At 48.5% G+C, this 20,824-nt stretch overlaps 1 protein-coding gene across 1 annotated transcript; it reads right to left on the reverse strand.

Moving 5' to 3' along the window:
- Positions 1–289: 289 nt before the first annotated feature.
- Positions 290–16,851, reverse strand: LOC116540328 (eukaryotic translation initiation factor 3 subunit B). Its single transcript, XM_032263813.1, has 12 exons — positions 15,668–16,851; positions 11,180–11,372; positions 9,853–9,972; positions 9,478–9,535; positions 8,806–8,934; positions 8,377–8,534; positions 6,306–6,437; positions 6,160–6,226; positions 5,765–5,811; positions 3,225–3,435; positions 1,361–1,433; positions 290–540 (listed from the first exon to the last, which is right to left on the reverse strand). The coding sequence occupies exons 1-12, from the start codon at positions 16,152–16,154 to the stop codon at positions 410–412; spliced, it is 1,806 nt and encodes a 601-aa protein (XP_032119704.1). The 5' UTR covers positions 16,155–16,851; the 3' UTR covers positions 290–409.
- Between the last annotated feature and the right edge of the window lie 3,973 nt (positions 16,852–20,824).

Here is a 20,824-nt window from a genome sequence, read left to right on the forward strand (position 1 = left end):
GCACGGGGGCAAGGCACAGCTGCCTGGAACAGCTCTGCACACCCTGCAAGGTCAGAGGCACCCGACCCAGACTGGGGACTGGTGGGGGCATGTCCACAGGAAGTGACCCCAAACCCAGAGACAGCAGCTACAGCCATAAGAGAAACAGCTTCACTTGAGACAATGACAGAGAACAGAAGCCTTGGAAATACTTGCTTAAATATGAGGGCCCAATGGGGCTCAGAGAGGCGCCCTGCCCCGCAAGGAGGCTGCACCACCGGGCCATGGCTCACTGCCGTCAGCTGAGTCCACTGGGCCCCCATTCCCAGGTGAGTCCTGCCCAGCAGTGGTCCTAAGCCAGTCAAACACTCACTGCTGGGCGACTGTGTCCTTATCTGTCTGACCTGTTCAGAAAAGGAAAGGGACCAGGCTACTTACTAATGAGTTCAATCTTCCCGTTGTTTTTGACATGGTAGAAAGATACAGATATCCGCGGAGCCTCTCCATGCAACACAGCAAATTTACTTCCATTAGGTTCCCAGGCAAAGGCTATGATGGTTTCTAAAATTGACGAAAGAGATCACTTCCTTTGTGGTCAATTCAGAACAGAATACTCTTAATCAGTTAAAATGTTCACTATTCAACCAGAGAGAAATAGCCCCCAACATTTAAAAGTTCATTATAAGGACCACAAAGCAAGCATCAGCAGGAAAAGGTGCACATTCCTGGAGTTTCAGAGGCTGCTGCCTCCACTCATGTGAATGACCTATGTGAAACTGTTCCCTTCCTAAGAGCAGGATACCCAAGGTGGGACAAGGAGCCTGACATCGCAGGCAGCTGTGGATGCCACTTGCTTTGCACCTAGTGTGGCGTCTACAGTGGAATCCTGGCTTCCTGTCTCCCTGCCTGGCAGGGCGGCCAGGTTTGACGTTTGCTCACCTCTCTATTTTTCTCCTTCCTTCCTCCTTGTTTCTATAGCAAAACAAAAAGCCAAACAAGAACACAGGCTGCATCTCTTCTCTCGTTTCTGTAGACAGGGTCTTGCTGTCACCCAGGCTGGAGTGCAGTGGTGCAATCTCAGCTCATAGCAAACTCCGCTCCTGGGCTCAATTGATCCTCCCACTTCAGCCTCTCAAACAGCTGGGACTATAGGTGTACACCACCACACCTCGCTAATATCTGTATTTTTTGTACAGAGAGGGTCTCACTATGTTGCCGAGGCTATAAAAACATTTTGTGACCTGGAGATGGCTATTAATGGTGAGAGGTCACAGTCGTGATTCCATTGCTCAGACAATGCACTAGCAGGAAAGTGTTAAAAGCCAAGTGCAAAACAGCACATAGGGCCCATCCAACTAAAAATGACTAAAATAAAACTTGCCTTTCATTTCGACCACATCCACGGGTACCTGTTTTTCCCTCATTCGGAAAATTTCAAAATTTGTGACAACACCCTGTTTAAAAAAAAAAAGGAGGGAAAGGATGACATTCTGGACACTGAAAACATGAGAAAAAGGTTTAAATCAAAGGACAACTTCATAATTAGAGATTCGATTTTCACGCCTGGTTCGCACACACAAGCATCTCCAGTGATGGCAGCCACAGCCCTCAGGAGAGAACACAGTTCTAAGGCTGGAGGGGAACTGCCGGCACCCCATCTAGAGGCAGCTACCGGACATGTGTGAAATAATCCGACCAGATCCCACCTTCAGGAGCCTCCGTGCCCTCCACTCTGGCACAAGCAGTCCCAGGGTCCTCACTACAGTCTGCGTGCCAGGTCCACAGGGCCCAAAAGGCCCACCCATGGGGCTGGTGAAACTATTTCAGACAGTGGGGGTGTTCTGCAGCCATGACCTTCCAGAAGTCCTGCCCACTCCAGGAGTCTAAGGGGAAACCGCCCCAATGTCCACCAAAAGAGGAAGGAGGCAAAGAAATGTGGTCCACCCAAAAGCAGATTCCTGTTCAGACTCAACAGTGTGGACAAGCCGTGGGAAAACTGCTCCATGAAGGAGTTAAGACACAGAGGCTGCAAACTATGTGATTCCAGCTGCGAGTCTGGAATAGGGAAGTCAGAGACATTAGTGATGCCAGGAGCTGGGCAGAGAGACTGCTAATAGGTATGGTGTTTCTTTGTAGGGTGATGAAAACATTTCTTATTTTTTATCTTTTAAAAATTATCTATAGAGATGGAGTCCCACTGTATTGCCCAGGCCGGTCTGAAATTTCTAGCCTTAAGTTATCCTCCCTCCCACTTAGGGTGAGCCACCTCGCCCAGCCAATGAAAACACTGTGAAATGAGCGATGGTGGCTGCACAACCCTGTGAACACACTAAAAGCCGCTGAACTGCCCACCACTTTAAATTAGAGTGGAATGCTTCCATTAGAGGAAAAACTCAGACAAGTTTTCATAAGGTAAATATTAATTATCAACTATATGCACAAAAAATCTGAGTATGCTACTCTTTGTACTTAGAAAGAAAATAATATTCTCAACCAGGCACAGTGGCTCACCCCTGCAATCCCAGCACTTTGGGTGCCCGAGGTGGATGGAGCACCTGAGGCCAGGAGTTCAAGACCAGCCTGACCAATATGGTGAAACTCCGTCTCTACTAAAAATACATAAATTAGCTGGGTGTGGTGGCAGGCACCTGTAGTCCCAGCTACTGGGGAGGCTGAGGCAGGAGAATCACTTGAACCCAAGAGGCAGAGGTTGCAGTGAGCCAAGATCGTACCATTGCAATCCACCCTGCGTGACAAAAAAAACCACAAAATGATATTCTCATTTTAGCAATCAATATAGAAAAAAGGTGGGTGTCTGGGGACGTTTTACTGTATTCCTTTGTGAACTCTAAACCATGTGAATGTAGTATCTATTCAAAACTTATTTTGGAGACAGTGTCTTGCACTGTGGCCCAGGCTAGAGTAGAGTGGTGCAGTCATGGCCCACTACACCCTTGACTTCCTGGGCTCAAGTAATCCTGCCTCAGCCTGTCAAAGTGTTCAGATTCTAGGCATGAGGCACCACACCCAGCCTATTCGAAAAACTTTTCTTAAAAAAAAAAAAATTATACTCTTCAAATAGAATATGCCAAGATCTCTAACTAAGACTTGCCAGGTATATCAGGAAGGTGTCAAAAAAATCCACAAATCCGAATTTAAAAATCCATTAACAGCCTCCAAACAATACTGTGGTCACTGAAGAGCAAAGGATAAGGAACCTCCAGTTCCCACGGACACCCACGTACCTGGGTGCCTTTCGGAGTCCTGTCTACTTTCACACACAAGTAGTCTCCATTCTTCTGCCAATGCAGCTTGCAATCCACCACATTGAACAGGTTCCTCACTCGGATCTCTTGCCTGGTAGGCAGCTGCATCAGGGTTACCCTGGCTGGAATATCTTTGTCTTCAGGCACCCAGAAGGCTATTATGTTACCACCAGGAGACCAAGAAAAGTCTCTGCAGATCAGGAAAATAAAATGTTACAGCAAAGACCAAGTGATGAGGAAACTGAAAAGCAGAAGAGAATAAAATAACTCATTTGCTGTACAGAAGCTCAATGCCATCACGGCTGACGCTGAGAGCTCATTCCGCACATGCACACACTGCTCTGGGCATGGCGCACAGCTTCACAGGTCTTCACCAGGACCCTGGGGCATTACTGCGCTCACTCTAACAGCGAGTGAATGTAGGCAACATATGAGCAACCCCACCGTCACGCACAGACTCTATAGACTCCAGCCTGGGCTCCGTCAGCCCACTCTTAGACACCACATACTGCTGCTTTGAGGCAATTTAGGCTGGCAGATCCAGCTATTTGACATCTAAAGATTAATTAAGGTGTCAAAGGGGAAAACGGCAAATCAAGTGTAAGCAATGAGCAAGAACGAGGGCAACTCCCTCCAATGGATCAAGTGCTCAACAGAAGAGCTGCTGGAAGGAACGGTTACTGAGCTCACCTACGCGAAAAACAGCTTTATACTCGTTATGTGCTCTGTTTTGCGTTTACTGAGAACCGACGTCCTGGTCTTTCTATTTTATGAGCCAAAATTTTGCCCCAAAATGTAAAAATAAAAGGAGTAAGAAACATCAATGTCCTTGGATTGCTGGTAGAAGTTCACTGCCGTGATACCGACCAGTTCCAAGAGTTTTCTGATAAATAAAAACGTGCCCATTCTTTGATAATGAAAATGAGCTGAAGGCTCCCCAAACTCTGCCTCAGACAGAAGAGTAACAGGAAAACCTTTCGCTTAAGCAAAGTCCCCTCTCTTCCTTAAAAGACTGGAACCACCCTCCCATTTTCTAGGTCGAAGATGAGGTAGATGGAAGGAAGCCAACTCAAGACTCTGGCCTTGAAGATTCATTTCTGGGCACAGAAAGGAGTTGCTGAAGTGGTGTCTCAAGGGTGGTGGGCCCAGCGCGGAGCAGCCTTGCTGCCCATTGGCTCAAGCCTTCATCCTGGCATTCAGAATAAACTCACCTTAGGCTGGGCACAGTGGCTCACGCCTATAATCCCTGCACTTTGTGAGGCCAAGGGAGGCAGGCAGGCAGGCAGATCACTTGAGGTCAGGAGTTCAAGACCAGCCTGGCCAACACGGTGAAACCCCTCTTCTAAAATATACAAAAAATTAGCTGAGCAGGGTGGTGCGCCCCTGTAATTCCAGCTACTTAGGAGGCTGGGGCACCAGAATCCTTTGAACCTGGGAGGCGAAGGTTGCAGTGAGTCGAGATCATGTCACTGTATTCCAGCCTGGGCAACAGAGCAAGACCCTGTCTCAAAAAAGATTAAAAAATGGCTGGGTGTGGTGGCTCATGACTGTAATCCCAGCGCTTTGGGAGGCTGAGGCAAGACCAACTTGGCCAACAGTGAAACCCCATCTCTACTAAAAGTACAAAAATTAGCTGGTTGTGGTGGTGGGCACCTGTAGTCCCAGCAACCCAGGAGGCTGAGGCAGGAGAATGCCTTTAACCCAGGAGACAGAAGTTGCAGTGAGCAGAGATCATGCCACTATACTCCAGCCTGGGGGACAGAGTGAAACTGTCTCCAAAAAAAAAATTTTTTTAAAAAGAACAAACTCACCATGTTCTCTCCAACTGGTTAAGAACTGAGTGCTAGGCTGGGTGTGGTGGCTCACAAGTATAATCTCAGCACTTTGGGAAGCCAAGGCAGGCGTATCACAAGGTCAGGAGTTCGAGACCACCCTGGCCAATATGGTAAAACCCTGTCTCTGCTAAAAACACAAAAATTATCCGGGCATGGTGGTGCGCACCTGTAGTCCCAGGTACTTGGGAGGCCGTGGCAGGAGAATCGCTTGAACCTGGGAGGCAGAGGCTGTGTTGAGCTGAGACTGCGCCACTGTACCTCAGCCTGGGTGACAGAGCAAGGCTCCATCTCAAAAAAAAAAAAAAAAAGTACTAAACGAGAGAGCAAATAAAGGAAACCAACTGCAGTGGAAAACATCTATGTCCCCCAAATTCATAGACTGAAATTCTAACCCCTGGGGCGATGGCATTAGGTGGGGTCTTTGGGGGCTGAGCAGGTCATGAGGATGAAGCCCTCAGGAATGAGATGAGGACCTTTACAGAAGTGGACCCAGAAGCCTTCCACCAGGTGAGGCTGGACTGAGGGGCTGTCCATGAGGAAGTGGGCTCTCACCAGTCTACAGGCATGGTCTCCCAAACTCCAGAACTGGGAGAAAGACATCTCTGCTATAATAAGCAACCAGCCTTTGGTATTATGTTAAGCAGCCTCAACACACTAAGATACCAAATTAATAAGAACACTCACTTTATCCCAGAGATCTTCAAACTCTTCTTGTCTAGAAGACCCATAGACTGGCCAAAAAAAAAGGGGAAGGTTACAGTTGAGTCAAATCATGTCAGTGTCTCAGTAACACACGTAACTTTTCACAAAAAGAAACAAGTCTGATGTGAGTTTGCCTAGCGAGCACTGCAAGGAGAGGGTGACGGTGAACCCACCCACCCATCCACCGCTGCAAGCCACAGTTCCGAAGCCCACTGCATTAACTCCCATCCAGGGCTTCCCACAGCTGCGCTGGAGACAGGCCTTTACTGCGATCTGTGAAACCTCCTCCTCCTCTTCTAGCACAAGTAAGTAAAGGCACCACACCCCAATTACAAGCAAGGACGGGATGAGTGTTTCCCATCACTGAAGCCACTTACAGGAGTTTCATAGATGCTAAGTGTATCCAGGGTCATTCTGGCAAAGAATTTACCATCATGGCTCCACCTAAGAGGAAAACAGAAGTGCCAGGGTATTCCAATTATAAGACAAAAGGCTACAGGGGTTGTTACAATGATCCACTTACTTAAAAATAGGCCAATGGGCTGAGCTCTCACAGTGAAAACCTCTCTTCTTGTGCCCCGTAAGGATGTCCCAGATGATTATGGCCTGAGGGTCATCCTGCGTGTCCATCAGGGGGCTAAAGGTCACCAGGTACCTAGAAGAGAGGGAGGCAACACTGCATGCTATCCTCCTCTCCAGGGAGGATCATAGTCTGTCTGTGCAACCAGAACAAGCAGTCAGAACTCATGGAACCAACTCTCTCCCCAAACACCACACTCTCCCAGCCCCAAGAGATCCCAAGCAGAGTGGGAAGCAGAAGCAGTGCTTGTTCATTCTTGGTGTCAACACACTGCAGGCATTCCAGTTTATCCAAGATCAGCACAGGAAAAATCACGCAGATCCTACACAAGTCTGCTGAGTGATCTAGAGGGAGATGCAGTGTGGAATTCTATCTTTTTTTTTTTTTTTGAGACAAAATCTCACCCTGTTGCTCAGGCTGGGGTGCAATGGCATGATCTCGGCTCACTGAAACCTCTACTTCCTGGGTTCAAGCAATTCTTGTGTCTTAGCCTCCTGAGTAGCTAGCATTATTATAGGCGCCTGCTACCATGCTCAGCTAACTTTTGTATTATTAGTAGAGATGGGGTTTCACCATGTTGGCCAGGCTGGTCTCAAACTCCTGAGCTCAGGAAATCCACCCGCCTTGGCCTCCCAAAGTGCTGGGATTACAGGCATGAGCCACTGTGCCTGGTCAGAATTCTCTTTACCAATGTTTAGTTAAGACTAACAAGGTTAAAAAAAAATAAAATACAGCTGGGCACAGTGGCTCATTCTTGTAACCCCAACAGTTTGGGGGGCCAAGGCAGGTGAATGACCTGAGGTCAGGAGTTCAAGACCAGCCTAACATGGTGAAACCCCACCTCTAACAAAAATACAAAAATTATCTGGGCATGGTGGTGGGCGCTTCTAATCCCAGCCATTCAGGAGGCTAAGGCAGGAGAATCGCTTAGAACCTGGGAAGGTGAGGCTGCAGTGAGCTGATATCATGCCATTACATTCCAGCCTGGGCGACAAGAGCAAACCTCCATCTTTAAAAAAAAATAAAAGTCCCATCCAGTTCAAAAGCTAGCATAAGTCTGATGGGAAACTTTAGAGCCTAGAGGTTCCTCCCAGCCATTATTTACCTGACTGCTGGCTTGTCTGGAGCTACTGCACCTGCTCACTCAGTTCACACAGTGTTAATAGACAGTCCTTTACATCAGAGGGGAAGGCAGACACAACCCATGAGGGCAAAGCAGAACAGCCCCATCTCGCCCTCACACTGCCTTCCACAACTGTGCCTTTCCCTAGCAGGGCTCAGACAACCAGATTAGCTAGATCAAAAACCCTGGCTTGGCTGGGTGCGGTGGCTCACACTTGTAATCCCAGTGCTCTGGGAGGTCAAGGCAGGAGGAACACTTGAGCCCAGGGGTTTGAGACTAGCCTGTGCAACAAAGTGAGACCCACATCTCTACAGAAAGTAAAATTAGCTATAAGTCGTGACATGTGCCTGTGGTCCCTGTTACTCAGGAGGATGAGGTGGGTGAATCACTTGACCTTGGGAGGCTACCTACAATGAGCCTGCAATGGCACCGAGCCTGGGTGACAGAGCAAGGAAAATTTATTATCTGTAAAACATGTGACATTGGACTAGATCCTGAAGGAAAGTAAATAATATACAGAACTATTAGGTCAAGTAACAAAATTAGAATATGGCAATGCAATCAAATGTTAAAACAACGTTAAATCCATGAAGTCAGTGCCTACACTGTGGTGATGCGAACAAAATCCTATTTCTAGGAATACACATTCAGGGCTAAAGGGACATGTTACTTCAACTTACAAATGGCTCAGGAAAAGTATCTACACAGAGACAACAGAGGATGAAGCAAAGGCAATCAAATGTGAGAAGATCTCAGTAAAGCACACCAGCGTTCTCCACACGCCTATCTTTCTACGAAGTTTGAAATGCTACAAAATTAAAGACTACCTATAGAAGGCTGGCATGGGGTGAAAAGTATAGAAACTCCACTGGCGTTTTTCTAGCAGCTTACCTTTCACAAGGTGAGAAATCAATGAGCTGAACCCCTTGGTGACTGAATCTCTGAATCTGCTTGAATTTCTCTCCCCCCCATAAAGCAATGCCTCTTTGATGAAAGGTAGCCAGGTAGGTGCCCTTAGGAGACCAACGCACATATGTCTCTGTCCATCTCTGCAGAAAAAGGCAGTGCAAAACATCAAACATCAAGACCTTCCTACAGTAAATCTATTCTGCAAACTCTTAACTGAAATACACAAAGCCTGTTCACTTCTCAGGATCTACTTCAAAGCTGGAAGAGGAATAAAATAAGTAGTTTTCAGAAAGTAATCTCAAAGAAAATAAAACGTCACCTGCTCTTTCAGTTTTCAGACGGAAACAAAGTTCCACTTTCTTAAGAAAACAGGGGAGGTGAGTCCCGCCCCCAGTGGCAGCAAATACACACCGCTCTTTCTTCAATTGAGACAGGGTCTTTCACGTCATTCCAGAATATGGAAGTGCGGTCTCCACTCTCAAAAATCACACTATACTGATCTCTGCATTCTGCCTCTTCAAGCCAGTAACGTAAATTCCCCTTATACAAAAATCAGCAACTCGTTCCAGAACAAAAAAAAGGCAAGGAATATAACATTTCATTAATTTAAAAAAAAACTCATTCGCAACTATTGCTCTTAAAGACATGACAAATTCAGTCCACACCCTCAACTCCCAAGTCACACCTTAACCTCAAGTCAAGACACCATCCAGCATTTCTTTTCTTTTCTTTTTTTTTTTTTTTTTTTTTTTTGAGACAGGCTCTTGCTCTGTTGCCCAGGCTAGAGCCCAGTGGCACAATTATAGCTCACGGGGGCCTCAACCTCCCAGGCTCAAGTGATCCTCCCACCTCAGCCTCCCAAGTGGTCGGGAATACAGGTACATGCCAGGCCCAGCTAATTTATGTGCTTACTTTTTGTAAAGAGGGGGTCTCACTTTGTTGCCCAGGCTGGTCTTGAAGTCCTGGAACTACGGGATCCCCCTACCTTAGCCTCCCTAAGTGTTGGGGTTACAGGTATGAGCCACCGCGCCCCAGCAGCAGCACTGCTTTAAACCACTGAGATGCAGGTTTCAGGGCACTCACCAGGTCTTTGAAAGGCTGTTTCTCTGGAATATCCCACTCATCACTGATGGTCATATACCTAGAGGAAAAAGGAGACTGTCGAACCCCACGCCCTGATGACTGGAAAGAGCACCCCATGAGGGGTCCAGCATAGCCCTACTGCACTCCTGCCTGCCCACCCCCCGGGCTGTGACTGGCATAACCGGAAGGGGTGCTACAGGCCAGGAGCTTGGGGCAGGGCTGTGAAATGGTCCTGTGGCCCTGCAGAAGCCTGACCAGAAAGGACATGAACAATCTGACAGGCACCAACGCCCACAGAGAAGCACCAAACCACCCAGGCACGGCCGGTCACTTGCACGTCAATGTCCACTTCCTCATGGCCAAGTCTGAACTTACTTGTCAAAATCCGTGAAAAGGTTGACCCGGAACGTGTGCTGCTTGTCCAGCTTGTAGCCGTCAGCGTTCTTTACAGCATCCACAGCATGGGCAGGGGATGCATACTCCAGGAAAATATACCTGAGTGAGACAGGGCCATTCATACACACCCACACCATAAGGCTGGGCAGGTACGCACTGTCTGCCCCACCCCTCTCCATGGACAAGCTCTCTGTACCAGGAGTTCTCTGTGCTGTTCTTCCTGCCTCGAGCCTAAGGCAGTCACACAGAGGACAGACCCACAGCCAAGGAGCTCCCTAAGTTAGAGGGAAACCTAACCAGAAGATTCAAGTCTCTAGTTTTATGATTATAAATTATAGAAAAGTTAATCAAAACATCCATGACTGTGGCGATGGTTTCATGAAGTGTACACATCAAAATCTATTAAACTGTATACTTTAAAACTATGCAGATTTATTATGTATCGATCATCTCAATAAAGCTGTTTTTTTTTTTTAAAAACTTGTGGCTGGGCGCTGTGGATCATGTTTGGGAGGCAGAGGTGGGCAGATCACTTGAGTTCAGGAGATCCAGACCAGCCTGGGCAACACAGCAAAACTCCCTCTCTCCTAAAAATACAAAAATTAGCCAGGCGTGGTAGCATGTGCCTGTAAGCCCAGCTACTTGGGAGGCTAGGGCAGAACTGCTTGAACCTGGGAGGCAGAGGTTGCACTGAGTTGAGATCGCACCACTGCGCTCCAGCCTGGGCAAGAGAGTGAGGCTCTGTCTCAAAAATGAATAAAATCTTTAAAATAGCCTAATATTGTGTATTACAGGCAACATTACAAAGGACCTCAGAGAACGTTTCATTGTAACACGAGTAACCAAGGGTCAAGAGGCTACCCTTCAAATGACTGCCCAACATAAAAACACAGTAGAATTACCTACATTTGATAAATTTTTCTAGAAACTAAAACTATTCTAGTTAGTTTTTACTTTATGTCATTTATTTGAGAGACAGAGTCTTGTTCTGTCACCCAGGGTGGAGTGCAGCTACATAATCATAGCTCACTGCAGCTTCAAACTCCTGGCCTTAGTCTTCAAGAGTGTTGGGAGTTTGGGTATAAGCCATCATGCTGGCCTATTCCAGGTAATTTTAAAAACTTTAAAACCTTAACTAAAAAAAACAAACTTTATCATCTTCTCATTCACTGCTTTGGAGAGCTTCCTGCTGAGGGCGGCCTGAAAAAGTGAATGGCCCACGTGCCCGGGCGAGGCAGCAGTGCAACACTCCTTCATCACAAGGTGCCAGACACAGATGAGACTTCTCTCACAGGCGAACACTCACCCTTTTGTCTTTCCATCCTCTTCAGGATAAAAATCATTTGTGATTTTCCCAAACTTGGAAAAGATCTTGTGGATGACATTTTTGAGTTTCTCAAGTCGGTCAGGTCCTACCTGAGGGACATTGTCCACTACAATCACCGAATCAATTCCATCTGCTTCCTGGGGTCGATCTTTGAGTACATCTCCCAGTAATTCTTAAAGAGACAGAGATTTGTCACATGACCATTTCTACCAAGAAAAACATTAACTGGACACACTGAACAAATATCCAGGAAGTGACAATGAATCATCTAAATGCTTTCACTGTGAGTAAAAGAAACCCCAACCCTAGCTTGTTTCAGAATTTAAACGTGAGAAGTGGGGAGACTGGGACTCTTCTCTCTCGCTTTGACAGAAATGTCAACAGTCAAGGTATGTCACTTAAGTTCTGGCAATAACCAAAGCCCACAAGACAGTAACTATAAAAAGCTTTTAACAACGCAAAATGCAAATGAAGAAGAAAATCTAAAGAATATCCAATGTTAGATCTTTCAGAGATCCCTAGATTTTGAAAGGTTTCTAGCAACATCTAGGTAGAACCCCATCCCAGTGTCAATGAAAACTGACTTTTACAGAAGATTTTAGCAAACAAGTAAATATTTAAATGCTCAATATATTCGCAGCACATTTGTGCTGTGAATTCAAACTACTAGAAATTATTCAAGGAGGAAAAACTCTCTTGAGTGAACTGGGATGAAAATAGTAACTCTTCTCCCACCTCCTGTTCCCAGTTATTTTCATGTTTTCAAGGCAGTGAACCGGAGAGCCATTCAACGGGATCAGGAAAAAAACCAAAGAGCGAAGCCACCTGTGGTGAGCTTCCTGATCGGCCCACCACCAGGCACCTTCGTCCAAAACCCTAATTATCCAACATTCCCTATGTTAAAAATCTTGAAGGATCAACACAGGAGATAGGGATGGAGCAAAGCGTTTTTCCTACTCATATGCCACTCAACACATTTCTGACACCAGATGTGGGTCCCTATCAAGTAGTTCTCCAGGGGCTACCAGCTGAGTGTCCTCCAACTTAACCCAATTCAGACACTATCTACCAGGAATTAGTATCAGATCCCATAGGCTGAAGGCTCAGTCCCAAAGAACGGTACCCATTTCAGATGGCAATTGTAAGTAGCGGGCTGTCATCTCCAGTTCTGACCGAAAACCTCCAAAGCAGGGTTCCCACTATTCCCCACTTCTTGGGTTGCTTCAACAGCTTACAGGATTCAGGGAGCTAGGTTTGCCACCTTATTATAACAGACGTTATAGAGAACACAAAGAAGCAGATGGAAGACAAGCACAGGGCCTCCCTGTGCTTTCCAGGCACGCCACCCTGCAGGAGCCTCCACCTGTTCAGCTATGTGGAGTCCCCTGAACCCGGCCTTTCTGGCTTTCATTACACAGTTGTGATTACTGACATCACTGAGCACTGGTGATCCACTCAACTTTCAGCCCTCTTCCTTCTGAGGAGCAGGGGGAGACCTAAAAGGCAATTAAATGTCCTGAAAGCCTGATCTGAATTTACAAGGCTTGCAATAAAAATAAAAGGCTCAGCTTTTACATAAGCTGTATACTCCTTTCCCACAAGCTCAAAGCATCTAGACTAGAAGAACCTGCCCACACCTAGGAAGGAAATATATGAAGTAACTACACCATGAAGACACATCGCCTTGGTCACGGATTCCCAATCTGTCTCCAGGAAAAATAGAAGGGAACAATTCTCAACACTAAATAGCAAACAGAAAGAGAAAAAATAGTTAATGAGCCAAAAAGACACTTAGAGTTAAAATCCTGATCACATATTTATTTCACCAAACACCAAAGGCAGCTGAAACATTAACCTCAAAGGATAATTACAGATTGGAATGCTAATCTGTACCAAAAACCTAAAGGCAGCAAGACAGGGACTCCAGGCCATCTCTGGTCTGCTTCCTGGAAGACTTGACCCCTTCTGGAAAGAACTGATAGTCATATACTGTCTTGCACACTGACCCTGAAGAGCAGCTCTTCTCATAAAACACAAAACCAGCCGGGCGCGGTGGCTCACGCCTGTAATCCCAGCACTTTGGGAGGCTGAGGCGGGTGGATCACGAGGTCAAGAGATCGAGACCATCCTGGTCAACTTGGTGAAACCCCGTCTCTACCAAAAATACAAAAAAATTAGCTGGGCATGGTGGTGCGTGCCTGTAATCCCAGCTACTCAGGAGGCTGAGGCAGGAGAATTGCCTGAACCCAGGAGGCGGAGGTTGTGGTGAGCCGAGATCGCGCCATTGCACTCCAGCCTGGGCAACAAGAGCGAAACTCCGACTCAAAAAAAGAAAAAAAAACAAAAACAAACAAACAAACAAAAAAACACAAAACCTACCTGAGTTACCAATCACAACCATGAGAAATGCTGGCTTGCTGAGCCTGAGTTCCCCAGGACCAGATGCCTCACCTGTCACTCTGGCCAACACTGCACCTTCAGGATGACCCACAGTCATCACCCAGCCCAGCCAACCTTGTGGTCATATTAGCATCCTCTGGCTTTTCCCAATTCCAGAAAGAACTTACATATTAGAAATTTGTGAATTCGATGGGCTCAAATAATACTTTAAAAAAACAACTCAGGCTCAGCGTGGTGGCTCACGCCTGTAATCCCAGCACTTTGGGAGGCCAAGGCCGGAGGATCATGAGGTCAGGAGTTCAAGACCAGCCTGGCTAACATGGTGAAACCCTGTCTCTATTTAAAAACAAGCAAACAAACAAACAACGAAAACTCAGCAGAATATCCAAGGGCTCAAAATAATCACTAAACCAAAAGTTTTGATTTCAAAATCTAAGAAAAATTGAAGTGCTACAAAGAACACTGTTCTGAGCAGGAGAGCCTGGGGGACCCCAAGCAGTGCTGACCCACCGGAAATTCTCAGCAGCCTACTCCACCTTCAGGGACACGTTTCCTCAGGAGCAAAGGACTTAGACTAGATGCTCCCAAGGTCTTCACTAGTTTGTGGTGTCCTTCCTGCTTTTCATGCTAATATTTAGTCTTTCATGAAAAAAAGTGCAATATAACAATGGTCACAGTCACTGACAGCCTTTTTATTCTTCACTGTTTCACTTTTTGAGACAGGGTCTCACTCTGTTGCCCAGGCTGGAGTACAGTGATGGGATCTCGGCTCACTGAAACCTCAGCCTCCTGGGTTCAAGTGATTCTCGTGCCTCAGCCTCCCAAGTACCTGAGACTACTACAGGTGTGCACCACCACACCTGGCTGATTTTTATATTTCTGATAGCCTTTTAAAAATACATTTAAACTGGCCAAGGCGGGCGAATCACGAGGTCAGGAGTTCAAGACCAGCCTGGCCAATTTGGTGAAACCCCCAATCTCTACTAAAATACAAAAATTAACTGGGCATAGCGGTGCACACCTGTAGTCCCAGTTACTCAGGAGGCTGAGGCAGCAGAATTGCTTGAACCCGGGAGCAGAGGCTGCAGTGAGCCGAGATCGTGCCACTGCACTCCAGCCTGGGTGACAGAGCAAAACTCCGTCTCAAAAAAATAAAAAAAAACATTTAAATTATAAGTTGGCAACTCTATGTTGTTCCCTAAATTGCCTTAGTGTATCACCGGCTGTGTCAGCAAGAGTATTTTTATTTTTCTCACTCCAGTATTAACTTAGCCAATAGACAGGCTGATGTGTTCCCAACTTAAAAGACTTAAGACGGCTAAAAACAAAGCAAAAACAAATGAGATCAGCTCTCATCAGAAGTCACTTTAGGAGAGGAGCGCCTTCAGGCAGGAAGCAGAAAAATGCCTGTAAATCCAATCGAGGTAGAGATGAAAGCAAAGCAGGCTGTTATCAACAACTTTAAAACCTGGAAAAATAACTCGCCTTACAGGTTTACCGTGGGGGAGGGGAGGGGATAAAGGAAAACCAAACTGGAATTTGGCAGGGACTGCCTGTCCCACTAGGGAAGTCTCTGGAGGTGGACAATTCTGCGGGACAGGAAGACAGAATCACCGGCTCTGCCACAACCTGTTACTACGATCCCGACCTTGGAAGGTCTGACGCGTCAGCTCTGGGGACACGCAGACCCGCAAGCTTGACACTGGGTTGTCGGTTTTTGCTGTACCCTCAGCAGCAACACTCACGGCACAGGCACACCCAGTCATAACGGAGTCCCCCTGGAGCCCTCTCCCACCCTCACAGATTTCAGATAGTCTCACAAGTGCCTAGCTTCCAAAGTGGGCTCGATCTAGCCCCCTTTTCTACAAAAGGGGAGGTGCTGGGCTCTCAGAACACCTCCAGGGCTGGCACTCGGGAACCTCCTACAAGGTGGCTTCTCGGGAACACACGGATACCCTCGCTGGAACTTCTGCACGAACCGGTGGCACAGCCCGACCACGTCTCCCACCTCGGGTACCCCAGACACGCTCCCGCGCAGCTCGCCGCCCCCGCCCCGGGTGCCCTCACCTTCCTCGCTCACGTCGTCCACGAAATCCTCGGGGTCGCTGAAAGAGGGCTCGTCCGCGTCGCCGTTCTCTAGCGCCCGGGGCTCGGCCTCGGCCGCGCTGCCCTCGTTTCCTCCAGCGTCCTCAGACGCCGCCTGGGCTCGGCTGTCGGCGCGCTCGTCCCGGACCTGTTTCCCCCGGGCCTCTTCCTGTGCCGGGGCTCGGGGCTCGGCATGCGACCCGGGCGGCTCCTCGGCGGCCGACGGCGAAGGCGACTTGGATGGGCCGGAGGCCGCCTCCACCTCGGTCCTCACCTCGGGCTCCGGTCCGGCCTCGGCGGCCGCCACCTCCTCACTGACCGCCTCGGTCCCTGCCGCCTCCGGAGCGCCAGGCCCCGCGGGCCGCGGCAGCCCCGCGGCTGGCGGCGGCTCGGCGGCCGGCTGCTGCTGGCCGGGCTCGGCGCGCTCCTCGGCGGCCTCAGGCACCACCACGTTCTCCGCGTCCTGCATGGGCCCAACGCTGCCTCCCCGCAGAGCTCCGCGGCCACCGCGCTTCCGACTCCCAGGCCGCACCGCGCGCCGCGCCGGCTACAGCCCAGCCATGTGCGTGCGACCGGGAGGCCACACCAAGGCCGCAGGGCGGGGGGCGCACCCACGCCTTGGGCCCTCATTATGAGACTAAGAGGACTTACATCCGCAGGACCGCGTCCGAAAATCACCGAACTGACATTTTTGTGACACGAAAGTGTTTAATCCCATTCGTCAAGGTTGTTTCTATCCATCAGTAAACTCATGGGAGCATTGACCACCCCGTGTGTGGCAGGCTATGGTTCCGTCCAACATGGCAGCCGCCCCTTTCCTCTCCCGTCGGGCGCTGCGGGTCGAGACTGAACTATTTGTAGCGCCGAAAGCGGAGACCAAAAATCATTTTAGTATGCGAAATGCTATGAAAATGTCCTCTAACTCAACAGTTAATACCATAGAAAAGTGGAGGCTCAAAAGGCGATTGTTCAGGCCGTCTCAGCCTTTTGTTAGGCAAACCGTTTAGCTTACATTACTAATGTCCCCCTGTCCGTGTGGGTCACTTGAACTTGTCTACTGACTGGGCAAAAGGACGGACAACTCCAAAATAGAAAAGGAATTCAGGGCGAGCCAGAGGCGGCCCACACGACTAGAGGGACGACTATCTGGCGCGATACAAAAATGTATCCGAGTTGCTTTAATCGCTTACCCCCAATTCTTCCCTAACGGCCGTCACCGCCTGCTTCGCCCCCTTCGGGCGTTTGCAGTGGTTCGATCCACCCGAGGCCACCGCCCTCCGCGCGGGAGAGCGCGGGTCACGTGGGGGCGGGGGCGGGTCCTCGCCGCGTAGGGTGCTAGGCTGACACTGCGAGATCCGGAACAGTTATGTCACCGCTGGTCCTAGCGGGACGGATATTGGGTGTTTCCGTCTCCTAACTTGCTTTTTGCCAGGGTGGAGGACAACTACTCGTTGTGGGATGTCTTCATCATCCTAGAAAAGGACGCGGTGGCTCACGCCTGTGATCCCAGCACTTTGGGAGGCTGAGGTAAAAGGATCTCTTCAGCTTGGGAGTTTGAGACCAGCCTGGCCAACGCAGCCTCCCCCGCCCCCCAGCCCTCGTCTCTACCAAAATTAAATAAATAAAACGGGTGGTACCCAGTAGCTGGGGAAGAGAGTAGGGAGTGTTTAATGGGGACAGACCTTCAATTTGGTTGGATGAGAACGCTTTGGAGATGATGGTGGGGATGGTTGCACAACTTGGTGAATGTACTCGATGCCACTGAACTGTGCACAAAACTGCGTGTTAAAATAGGCCCTGCGCGGTGGCTCACACTTGTCTTTCCAGTGCTTTGGGAGGCCCTGGCGGGAGGATCACTTGAGTCCAGGAGTTGAAGACCAGCCTGGGCAACATAGTGGGACTCTGTCTCGAAAAAATAAAAAATGCTAAAAAGGCAGATTTTATGTATATTTCATCATATAGTTTTTTGTTTGTTTTCAGAGACAGGGCTCGCTCTGTTGCCCAGGCTAGGGTGAAGTGGTTTAATCACACGTCTACTGCAGCCCTGACCTCCCAGCCTCAAGAGAATCCTTTCACCTCGGCCTCCCTAAGTGCCAGCATTAAGGTGAATCACCTCGCAGGGCCTAGCCATTTTAACATGCAGTTCATATGCAGTTCAGTGGCATTAAGTGACATTCCCAAGTACCTGGGACTGAAGGTGTGTGCCACCACGCCCAGCTAATTTCTTTATTGTTTATTTGTAAATGGCATCTCACTGAGTTGCCTAGGCCAAGAGCCTCAAGCAGTCCTCCTGCCTCGGCTTTCCCGTGCTAGGATTATAGGTATGAGCCACGATACCCATCACGTTCTAATGGTGTTTAAAAGAGCAAAAAAGAAGCAGAGTCTTCCCCATGTCTGGTACTAGATTTGACTCCTCCTCATCATGCTGTCAGCTGTGTAACTTTGGGCAGGTTACTTAATGCCTCTGCCTCAGTTTCTCCATCTGTACAATAAGTGATAACACATTTTTTAAACAGAGATGGGATCCCGGCTGGGCACGGTGGCTCACACCTGTAATCCCAGCACTTTGGGAGACCAAGGCAGGTGGATCACCTGAGGTCTGGAGTTTGAGATCAGCCTGGCCAACATGGTAAAACCCCGTCTCTACTAAAAATACAAAAATTAGCTCAGTGTGGTGGCATGCGCCAGCTACTCGGGAGGCTGAGGCAGAGAATTGCTTGAACCCAGGAGGTGGAGGTTGCAGTGAGCTGAGATCCTGCCACCGCACTCCAGTCTGGGCAACAGAGTGAGACTCTGTCTTTAAAAAAAAAAAAAAAAAGACAGAGATGGGGTCTCACTATGGTGTCCAGGTGTCACCTGGACTCCTGGGCTCAAGCAGTCATCCCACCTCAGCCTCCCAAAGTGCTGGGATTTCAGGCATGAGCCACTGCACCGCCAGGTGGCTGGATGACACATTTTAGTGTGTGGCTGGTGGGACAGTTCCACAAAGGCAAACTAGGTTTCACCTCCACACCAAATTATTCTCCCAATTTCTAGTTTCCGCTGCGGCTTTCCTTAGATCATCAGGCTCTGGCAACTCTTTTCTTCTAGAAAATGCTAAAAGGTAGCAAGTCAGTGAACAGGAAGCAAATACTAACCAAAGAGCTCGAAAACAGCTAATTTTAGCTTGGCAACTGCATGTTTCCTAGACAAGGAAAACTCTTCTATGGCAGGCATGCAATGCACAGAGGAGGCACTCTTCACTTTGCTGGGGAATGGACTTCCTTAGCATTCTTTTTTTTTTTTTTTTTTTTTTTTTTTTTTTGAGGCGGAGTCCCCCTCCATCACCAGGCTGGAGTGCAGTGGTGTGATCTTGGCTCACTGCAACCTCCGCCTCCCAGGTTCAAGCAATTCTGCCTCAGCCTCCAGAGTAGCTGGGACTATAGGTGCCCGCCACAACACCCAGCAAATTTTTGTATTTTCAGTAGAGACGGAGTTTCACCATGTTGGCCAGGCTGGTCTCTATCTCTTGACCTCGTAATGCACCTAGCTCAGCCTCAAAGTGCTGGGATTACAGGCGTGAGCCACCATATCCAGCCACCTTTTTTTTTTTTTTGAGGCAGAGTTTTACTCTTGTCGCCCAGGCTGGAGTGCAGTGGTGCGAACTTGGCTCACTGCTATGTCCGCCTCCCGGGTTCAAGTGATTCTCTTGCCTCAGCCTCCAGAGTAGCTGGGATTACGGGTGCCTGCCACCACACCCAGCTAATTTTTGTATTTTTAGTAGAGATGGGGTTCATTTTGGCCAGGCTGTTCTCAAACTCCTGACCTCAAGTGATCCACCTGCCTCGGCCTCCCAAAGTGCTGGGATTACAGGCGTCAGCCACCATGACCGGCCTTTCCTAGCCTTTTCTACAGGTAAAACTGTGCAGAAAATATATCTAAGAAGTGCTGCTGTTGATACTCAAAATTATGTGAGTGCCTACTTTGTGGTAGGCACTCTGGTGGGGGTACAGAGGTGAGTAAACCATGTATGTTTACGTAGTTTACATGAACCTGTCTGTAATGGGTTCATAAATGACATTCCTGCTTTTAAAAGGTGATGGCAAATTCTCCCCCAAGTGTGGGTGAACTTAAGGCATCGTGCAGTGGCTCACACCTGTAATCCTCACGCTTTGAGAGGCCAAGCTGGGAGGACCACTTGAGCCCGGGAGTTCAACCAGCCTGGCCAATGAGGCGAAGCTCCCTTTCCACTAAAAATACAAAAATTAGCCAGGTGTGGTGGCATGCACCTCTAGTCCCAGCTATTCAAGAGTCTGAGGAGAGTCACTGGAACCTGGGAGGCAGAGGTTGCAGTGAGCCAAGATGGTACCACTGCATTCCAGCCTGGGTGACAGAGCAAGACTCTGTCTCAAAAACAAAACAAAATTATAAAAATAAATTAGCTGAGCCTGGTGGTGTGCTCTTGTAGTCCCATCTACTCTGGAGGCTGAGGTGGGAGAATCGCTTGAGCCCAGGAGTGCAGTGGGGTGATCTCAGCTCAAAGCAACCTCTGCCTTCCAGGTTCAAGCAATTCTGCCTCAGCTTCCCGAGTAGCTGGGATTACAGGTGCCCGCCACCACGCCCAGCTAATTTTTGTGTCTTTGGTAGAGACAAGGTTTTGTCATTGTTGGCCAGGCTGGTCTCGAACTCCTGACCTCAGGTGATCTCCCACCTCTGCCTCCCGAAGTGCTAGGATTACAGGCGTGAACCACCATGCCCGGCGGTATGTTACTTACTTACATGTGCAAGCTTACAATGAAGTTTATAGATCAGGCATAGTAAGAGATGGATGGGTACAGTGGCTCACACCTGTAATCTCAGCACTTTCAGAGGCTGAGGTGGGTGAATCACGAGGTCTGGAGATCAAGACCATCCTGGCTAACACTGTGAAACCCCATCTCCACTAAAAATACAAAAAATTAGCTGGGCGTGGTTGGATGCACCTGTAGTCCCAGCTAGTCAGGAGGCTAAGGCAAGAGAATCTCTTGAACCCGGGAGGTGGAGGTTGCAGTGAGCTGAGATCACCCCGCTACACTCCAGCCTGAGCGACAGAGTGAGACTCTGTGTCAAAAAAAAGAGATTAACAGCAATAACTAACAGAACAATTATAACAATATACTG

Source organism: Sapajus apella, unplaced genomic scaffold (assembly GCF_009761245.1).
Source record: "Sapajus apella isolate SASKATOON/1434 unplaced genomic scaffold, GSC_monkey_1.0 scaffold138, whole genome shotgun sequence".
Taxonomy (NCBI): domain Eukaryota; kingdom Metazoa; phylum Chordata; class Mammalia; order Primates; family Cebidae; genus Sapajus; species Sapajus apella.